Here is a 10000-nt window from a genome sequence, read left to right on the forward strand (position 1 = left end):
AAGCCTCATCACCGTCTCTTGGCAAGAATAAAAGGATAAGATTAAGGATAGATCATAAATAAATGACGAAAATGTTTGGAAGTTTCTTGTAACTGGATTGCCAAACTTGTCTGAAGGACCTGTAGTTTGGATTCGTGGTATTTTGTTGATCAAGTTGTTTTAGCTTATGTGTGAGGGAGTGAGTGTGTGAAACAGGTTTTTGTATTTATATGGATATTTTTCATAGAATTATTATTTTTTGTTTGATTTACACATTTTGCTGTTGAGGGGATCCCCGTTATTTGTTAATATGTACCAGAGAAATACTATGAATAGCGATACCCAGTATCCCAATACAGAACATTGTAAAGCAGTGTAGTCTGGACCAGGACCATATATATATGTATGTATGTATGTATGTGAAAGGTATGAATTATTTATTAATTGAATGATTGGTTGATTTGTACTGCTATTTTATTTATTCTTGTGGAGAGATTCAACTCTGTGAATATAACTGAGACTAATAGTTGTGAACTTGTGTTTTCCAGATACATTAGATGAGGATTCCATAAGCGAACTCTCATCCATGCGTGACTCCAACATATTGGACTCCCAGCCGGAAACCAATACTACCCCCGCCTCCGTTGTTAATAACCAAAGCATAACCAGCAACAATACCGCAGTTGTAAATCTAACCTCCTCTATAAATGTCGGCACCTGCAGTGCACTTAGTAATCATGTAGCAAATATTAGTATTGCCAATAGTTTGATGTCCAACAGTGATAGTAATGTCTTACACGATGAGAGAGATGGGAGAGAAAGTAGTTGCGATGTTAGTGAATCCAATAACCCATCCCCACGACCTTTGGAAACCACAGTGGTGCCATCGTCAGTCCCAGCCACCAGTTGTGGGGCTACACAGACTAGTGGGGGAGGCAAAAATGCAGGCAATAGTGCCACCCAGTCAGGTTACACGTGTGGTGGGGCAGTAGGGGGCTCGGGTAGTAATAACTGCGACGGGGGAAATAATAACGGCGGTGGTAATAACAACGGGAACACCAACGGCAATGCTAACAGTGTGGGGAACCAGGCAGGTAATAATAACCCAGGACCTGCAGATAATAGTGTGAATTACGACTCGAGTAATGATCGGCTAAGGTTCCACGACAAGTGTGGAACCCTCGTTAAGTTGTCCAACAGTGGGAGAACAGCAGAGAGAAGACGACCACTCGATGAATTCAACAATGGAGTTGTAATGAGCTGTAGAGCACTAAGAGAAAATGAATTATTTGAGGTGAGTATTGTTATTGCACACTGTAGCCATTGCTTTCCAATGTGATCATTCCTTAAGCTTAGATGTTTTGTATTTTGTTTTTTATGTACGCATAGGCATGTCCAGGTAAGGTAAGGTTGGGGGGGTTGGGGAATATGTAGATAGATAGATAGATATTGACAGATATATTCAATTTTTCCTGATAGGATAAGGTAGGGAGGGGTGGGAATTTTGGTCAGGTTTATTAAGGGGTCAAATACCTGTTTATGCATAAAGCCAAATGTTAAACAGAAAATAGAAATGAGGTTTGTTTAATCAAGTGAAAATTGATTTAGTAGGTAATTTTTTTTTTCGTCTTTGTCAGTACTGGTTTCTTTAGATACATTATTTCAGCCAAAGAAGAGAAAACATTAATTTTTTTAATTAACTTTTGATGAATTGTATTTCATATGATGTGCAGACCTTGTTTGAAGATTTGTAAAAAAAAAATCACCTAAATTTCCAGGGTCGGACTCCAGAATTACGGTCAGTCAGGTTTCAGGAGCCTCGTCATTCAGTTTTCTTAGCCAGGTGGATATTACCAGTATACAACTGTTATCATCGTTCTTATCTTTTAGTGTTAGTTTTTGTAGTATTGGTTTTGTCATTATTATTATTATTATTATCATTATTATTATTATTATTATTATTATTATTATTATTATTATTATTTATATGATTTAGATGCTTATTGATCAGGGACCAGTTGGTTAAAGTCCGGTAAATGAACCAGTTAGGTTCCGAGATTAAATTATAGCATTTTTAATGAGTGCAAATATTGATTTTCATTATCTTTTATGTTGATGATTTTTGTTTTTGTTTTTGTTTTGTTTTTTCATTCATAGCAATTCATAAGAACAACAGTATTAGCAAGAGTAGTTACAAGTTACGTTGATGTTAATCCAATGTGTATTTGCAAATGTTTTCAATTTCTCGTACTTACAATTTTTATCTTGCCATTTCCCAGATACGAATTGATCGTCTAGTGGACAAGTGGTCAGGCAGCATTGAGGTAGGGATTACAACGCACAATCCCAGTGTCCTAGACTTTCCGGCCACAATGACAAATATGCGCTCAGGGACTACAATGATGAGTGGTACCGGCATACTTACCAATGGCAAAGGAACACACAGAGAATACGGGGAATTCAACCTTGACGAGTTAAAGGTCCGTGACTCTCGGTGGTTGTATGTATTTTGTCGTTTTGAATATCAAGTCCAATGAGATTTGTGGACGAGGCTGGTGTAAAAGTTTCATGGATTTTGTAAATGATGCTGTAGTGATAACTAAGGGTATGTTTGAAGTAATCTATTTCTTCTTTATGATGAATGGTGTAATTCTAGGTGAGATTCTGCCTTTGATGTGAATAGAGTAAAGAGGATTGTACTTGTGATAAATAATTTAAATTCTATAACTAGAATCAACATTTTTTCCCAAACAAATCAGCAAAGATTATGATATTCATCGGGAGTAATCAGAGCCTTTTTCTTTATTTTCTTTATTTTCTGTTTTTCCTTTTCATAGGAGGGTGATCGGATTGGCATGATGCTAAAAACCGGCGGAGAACTTCACTACTATATCAATGGCCTGGACCAGGGAGTCGCAGCTACCAATGTACCGCCTCCCGTGTGGTCTGTTGTTGATCTTTATGGCATGACAGTGAAAGTAAGTGCTGCAGTCTGACAGTTTCAAGGAAGTTATTGCTACTTGATTTTGTTGCTTTCCATTAAGTTATATTCAACAGAATTAACATAGAATTTGTTTCACCATGACGAGAAAGATTGGAAAGGTTGATGTCATATGATAAAACCTGTGATTGCATAGAATTTATGATTTTTGAGTATTGGAATCCTAAAGTTGATTCATGTGTTTTAGTTTTTTCATGCTTCAGGAATATTTTTTTATTAGATTTGGCTACTTTATGGTTTAGATTATTTCAAGAATATCTTTTAATGATATACTAAATAGTAGTTTTTGAGTTTTTGATAAGGTAAATCCAGTGTGAACTCCTTTCAGCTGTTTTAGGTTAGTGACAATAGATCAGTTTTATATATATGAAGGTGTATCATGATGACTAAGTATTGTTGTACGTTAAACAAGGAGTATGTAATCTCTTAGAATAAACATAGTGTCTGCTGTATTTTAAAGTTCTGATGTTTTGTAAGAATAACTGGAGCATTTACATTTAACCTGAACTGTTGAAATGTATAGAGAAATATTTGTTCAAAAGTCCCAAGGAACATTTTATTCCAATCCAACCTGCCTAAGAACCAGCCCAGAGTATCTTTGTACCAAATCTTGTTATTCCCATCTTAGTCTACCTTTCCAGAGAAGTAGAGAGTCACCAGTACTAATCCAGATTTGAATCTATATCCCATCTTTAACAGCCCATCAGCACCTCACAGATGCCAGTGAGCAAACTTGAATATTTGAAGAATGTTGAACTTTAGACCATGTAGGGATCTCGAAATTCTATATATATGGAGGGAAGGGAGTGTGTATAGTTTTTGGGGAGGAATAATAGAGGTGTTAGTGATTATATTCTGTTAGGTGAAGTTCATATTTTTGCTCAGATGTAACCTGAAATGGAATATATAAAGAGCTGGATCTAGCTAAATGGAAGATAGGGAAAAGGGAATCAGATTTTATTGTATTGAGGAAATCATTTCATATTGCAAATTTCCCACACAGGTAACAATAGTGGACCGGGACCAGCGAGAAGAACAGAACTTAATCACTCGAAGAAACACTCAGTTGTCTGATATCCAGCCACCTTTGTCCGATACAGGTAGGTCGTGTCTTGGGTTTGTTTGATGTGAAATTAGGGTTAGAATAGCAGCTAAATTTTTCTTTTTGCTGTTTTGTGTAGTGCAAGAAGTTCATTTAATGAATGCTTAGAAAATGATAAAAGATTTATTCTCTATGGCCTCTGTTATTAAAGTGTATACAAACAGCTGTCTAGAAATTACAATTACAAGTGTTAGTCGTATTTTTTTCTTTCTTTCTTTTTTCCTTTATGGACCACTAATAGCAAGCTCTTTATTGATCTATGATGCAACAAGTTACATGTTGGTAATTATTGTGTGTGACATTTTATATCTGAAGAAAGAAGTTCTTTTCTGAAAAGTATTTTTGTAATAATTCTTCACTGCAATTTTTTTTTTACTGGGATTTTTGAAGGATTTGACAATTTGGGAACAAAATTTACCAGATGAAGGCTTTTAGAAGGGTGATATTACTTTGAGAGAACTTCTATGTCATTGGTAGCTTTTGTAAAGTTATCAGTATTTGTTTTAGGTTCTGATTATGAATTGCCTTCTTTAATGGCAACTGGAAATTCATGTTGAAGTAATTAGGTGTTTTAGTAATGTTGTTTCATTCCTGTAATAGGCAAGGTTCCTCGAAAGCCAAAAGGTACTGTAAAAGTTTATACATTTCACCTGTAAACTTTCCTTACATATGATTTGGTATATGTTGTAATGGATAACTAAACCATTTTCAGTCTGAAAATATTGTTGACATCATACCTTTAGGTAATGTGTACACATTTTTTAATGGTATACATTGCTTTACCATTTGTTTAGATAGAAGGGAATGCCTACGTGTGCCAGAATTGACCTGGTGTCAGTGTTGGTATTAGTTTGGTATTTCTAAATGTATTTGAATACTGGAATGATTGCTGATGATTAATGTTTTTATTTTTTTAAGTTCTTTTACCTGTATATATTTCTATGGAAATGCTACATAGATGAAGTTCCATGATTCACTGATTAATAAGATTCTGTGCTCTGACGACAAATGAAACTATGAGTACCAATAAGATTCTGTGCTCTGACAACAGGCATTTATTTGTGATTCTTTGGTTTCAAAGAAGTTGTTGCATTGTGATTTTTTATGTTAGTAGTTGTCATGTTAAGCAGTATTTTTTGCAAGCCTATTGCAGATTTTAATCCATATATATGATTAATAAAGGAGATATTGCAAGATGTCGAAGCTAAAAGGCAGCGTAAATACAGTGCCATATTTGCATAAGTGATGTAGTTTCAAAGAAAGTACCAATGACTATGATTTAGATTTTTTCAAATACAGTAATGTGATAGAGCATAGTACATATTAGAGCTATACTTAAAAATGTGTTATATTAGATTATTCGCTATTAATTATGTTGCATGCTGGCAAGGAAATATACAAAGCTGATAAATTGTTACCACAGGCAATATAGATAAGTGCCTTAGGGGTGAATATCTCCTGGGGCTACCACTAAGCAGCTTTAAAATTGTGTTGATAGATAATTTATGGGTGCTCTTTTCATATTATTTTTGGTCAAAGAGGCCTAGTCAAAAGGCTGTAGTAAGCAGGAACTATAGTCTAATTGGAAATATCAACTAAGTTGACTCAGGCAACCATAATAGTTTTACAGTGGATCTAAAAGCCAGGGAAGACAGAAATATAAGAAAGAATCTCCCTAGCCAGCGACACTTCAAGTATTTACTAGGCACAGAGATAAACTAAAGAACTACATCCAGTAAAAGTGCAGAGCAGTGACCGCTGGGTATCACAAATCAAAGGAGCGGCCACCCTAGGCAAGCTTGTCTGAAAAAGCATATAAAGACACCATGACTCAGACATGTAGTTTTGCTAGTGTAGACCATTAAACATGTCACTGTTAAACAATGGGATAAGGCTGTCTCTTTCCGCACTGTCAGAGGGAGGTTGATGAGCAAAATTGGATTGTACATGGAAACACGATATAAAAGTCTGTGATAATGGTAAGCCAGATCAACTCTAACAAATACACCTTTAGCAGTTGAGGATGCTGTAATGGTAGTGACAGAGCTACTCAGGTCTTGCCAAGAAATGGAGAAATAAACAGATAATGAAGACATTAAATAGACTGTCATAGTGCTTCAAACCAAATGAAACTTTCTAGGCAGGATTGTGGCAGTTAAATATAAGCAGATATACCACATTACTGAATATAATATTAAAGTATCAGGAGAGAGAGTTTACAAGTCACTTATTTAAGAGTTTTCTCACTAACAAGCAAGAGGTGGGGATAGCTCTGATTTTCATATAAACATGGAAGGAAACAATGATGGTTAAGGAGGGGGGACTTGAAGAAAAAGAAAAAAGAGGAAGCAGCAGAAAAACGTCACATGCTAAAAGCATTAACATTGGCCAGCTAATGATGTAGAGTCGTTGGGTGTATCATGATAAGAATAAATTCAGAAACACATACTCAGAGGCAAAGTGGTGAGATCTATTTACATCTCCAGAGCAGGAGAGAGTTAGCTGATTTTTGGAGTAGCGCTCTTGTAACCAGAGTGTGAAGCCATATTTACTAGTGATTTTGGCAAACTCAGGTTGATGTGCACATTATTGAACTTCCTGATGGCTGGGTAGCATAATCAGGTTTATCATTGTCTGAAAGGTTTCTTTTCCTTTTTAAAGTTAAGTTCAAGAAATTAAATAGTTATTTTTGGAATTGAAATTCATAGATAGATTCTTTTACTTGCCTGAAATTCATTCTTCATACCTTTTTTTTTATTAAATCATGGTCTGCTGGTGAGTGGATATACATATTCTTATGTACGTTCCATAACATTCATGTTTATAGATTAATAATTGAAGTTCTCGTTTAAGCTCAAATAATTACCAACACAACAAACTTTAGTCAAAATTTTGTACTCTTAATTGATATAGAACGTGAACAAAACAAAGTATGTGTATTCACACCTTACTGAATCTTTATTTTTGTATTTTTTTAAAAATTGGAGGTATTATATGCTGTTTACGTTCTATCTACAATGTAGCATACAATTCATGCTTAAAGACGTTTGCTTTTTTCAGTAGAGATATCATTCGTTTATTTACAAGTGATGCGGTGGAGTAAATTGACATAAATTATATATGTATGATTAATTAAGAATATATATCATTATTACTTTAGCTGGAACGGTGAACGACCAGCATATAGTTACCATCATTAAAGCTGATTGACATCGATTCTTCACATTCATAATCATCTGTAGTTGTAAATAATAATGCTGACTGTGATAACTCTTCTGTCTGCAAGCATAGGTGGTAAATGACGGAGATTTTGGATATAGTTCTTATGTTCTGAAGGACAATAATAAAGGGTGTCTGCAAGTATAGGTGGTAAATGGATATAGTTCTTATATTCTGAAGGACATTAATAAAGGATTTAAGACAGAGTTTCTTGAAAGAGACGGATTCTGTGAACACAAGATGAACAAGAATAGGGTTCATAAAATTCACACAGAAGTGAGATAGACCTTCTTCATTAATGGACCTTTAGCATTCTCACATGCAGGAATTAAGGCTTGAAACACTGGTAACGTTTAAGCAGGATTCCCTATATAAGGAATGAAATATGAGAGGTGATCATTATTGTTGATATAACTTTGGGATTAGACAGACTGTCAGAATTTCATCCTTTTCACTTACAGTGCTCCTCTTTGTTCACAGTATGTTTTATTTTGCAAATGGTTATTTTTGTGTTAAATATGATTGTGGGTACTATATCTTTAATAGTTTTTCATATGAATTTCTTGGTTCAAGGTAAATTGTGTTTTTTATGTTTTTTTATGCCTATTTCTTCAGGTTAGTAATGCTATTTCATTTTTGTTTTAGCTATAGGTCATGGTCTTGGAAAACCGAAAGGTATGATTATGGTTATTATTCTCCCCTCATAAATGTGTATCATTATGTGTAAGACAATATTCTATTCTGTATTGATCATTTATTACCAAGAATGTTTGATATTTCCAAGTAGATAGTATACCTGTATATTAGCATTTCCGCATAGTCTTTATTGCTCTTTGATAATGCAGGTCTTCAGTGCAGGTAATACCGCTGTGAGAATTGAAGGAAATGCTGTATATAGGATTCTTTTGGAATTCCAGCATGCAGTGTTTTTCCTATAACCCTTTTTTCGTAAAATAGTTAAGTAAGGTGTTCACTCTGAAAAATACCAAGTAACTGGTCATAGAATTTGAGTTCCTGTCAAATGAATTGTCACAACTCTCCTACTTTATATTATTATTATTTCATCATGCATCACTTTTACTTACTTGATTGTAGACAACAGGTAGAATCAGAGAATAACAGTAGTACTATGATGGCCAAGTAAGCTGTCAGCATCTTGATTTAACTGCAGTTTTACTTTTCAAATTTGCATCATGACGGAATACCATGTTCCTAATCTTGATAAGAGCTTAAGGAGAGAGATAGTTTGAATGAAGGAGATAGAGATTAACACAGGCCCTTCTTAAGGTGTAAATGAATAAGCATTGTTAAAAACCCTTGTTCTAATTTGCATGAATGGATTTAAAAAATCATTATGCTTTCCCTCGGCTCGTTTTTATATAGGGATTGCAGGTAATTTTAACTTTGTCAAACAAATATTATTACATTTACATGAATATTTTTTATAGGTTTCTTGTAGAAACTGAGGTAGCATTTTTTCATCAAATCCAATGCTGCCGGGAAAATGTAGCGTTCACTGTGGTTTCGGGAAATGTCTCTACACAGAGATGGCTCCACAAGTGCTCAGCAACTAGGGGTCAATTAGTAGACCTCTTTACCTCACTTGATTTCCCCTTTTCATGATTTTTTTAAAAAGTAATGCTGTTATTCATATTGTGGACATTTATGATTATTTATGATGCTATTGACATTGCTAATAGTAATATGAGATAAGAGAAAATATTTTTGAAAATTAAGGAAAAGTGTAAATAGGTGAGGTTGGTAGTATTATTAATTGACTTAGTGTGACTAAGTATTTGTGGAGCCATCTATGTGTAAAGGACATTAAACTAAACTCATGAAATATACATGCATACCATCCTTGGCAGCACTGGGTTAAGAGTCAGTAGTGTTCCTTCAATTAAATTCATGATCTATTCGGTGAATGATAGTTTGTAACACATTTTGATATTAACGATTATTCCTTGTATAACCAAAAGGAATTCAGAGGCTAAATCAGTGAGGGGAAAAAATAGAAAGGCATCAAATGGTGAGAGATTGTGTTTTATGGTACGTGAAAAGTTTCTAATAAAAGCAGCTTCAAATGTAACTAGATGAATTTATTGGTAATTGCATTATTAGATATGTGTAGATTGTACGTTTGAAATGTTAGACGGAGTATTATTTTGTTTCTTGCGTACAAAGTGGTAATATTGATGATCAGTTGATGTTTACCCTGATAACTATGTTGTTTGTTACATTATCCTCTTTAACGTTATCAGAAGTTCCCGTGTAGTCTTTGAAGGACTTGCTATTAAATGTTGTTGTTTTGTCCATTTGTTGTTATAGTGATATGTACTGTCATCCATCATTATGGAAGTAAAGATTTGTCACATATCACACCAGCACATTTTCCCCCTGCTCTGAACAGCCAATCTCCATGCTTAGGCGATTGCAAGCTGTGTCCCTAGCGCATGTCTAGTACATGTCCAGCTCACATAAGAAATGTAAATGATAATAGACAGCGAGTATTGGAGCAGATTGCTCTTTTCCAAGGAAAATGTTTATATTCAAAAAAGCAGCTACAAGCAAGCAAGCAAGCAAACAAAAATGATAAGATAAATAAGAATAAGTCAATGAAAGCCTTGTTTTTTATTTTTGCTTTCATTATTGGCAGTGAAAACATCAAAGGAGGAAAAAGAAATTGTCACTCATGCATT

General features: G+C 34.5%; 1 protein-coding gene across 1 annotated transcript in view; it reads left to right on the forward strand.

Moving 5' to 3' along the window:
• Positions 1-10000, forward strand: part of Neurl4 (neuralized E3 ubiquitin protein ligase 4) — a 24072-nt gene that overhangs the window by 8162 nt on the left and 5910 nt on the right. The window contains exons 5-8 of the mRNA XM_070140700.1: positions 528-1273; positions 2259-2459; positions 2817-2957; positions 3984-4080. Coding sequence (XP_069996801.1) covers positions 528-1273; positions 2259-2459; positions 2817-2957; positions 3984-4080 — 1185 coding nt within the window. The remainder of the gene's footprint in view (positions 1-527; positions 1274-2258; positions 2460-2816; positions 2958-3983; positions 4081-10000) is intronic.

The sequence above is a fragment of the Penaeus vannamei genome, chromosome 27 (assembly GCF_042767895.1).
Source record: "Penaeus vannamei isolate JL-2024 chromosome 27, ASM4276789v1, whole genome shotgun sequence".
Taxonomy (NCBI): Eukaryota; Metazoa; Arthropoda; class Malacostraca; order Decapoda; family Penaeidae; genus Penaeus; species Penaeus vannamei.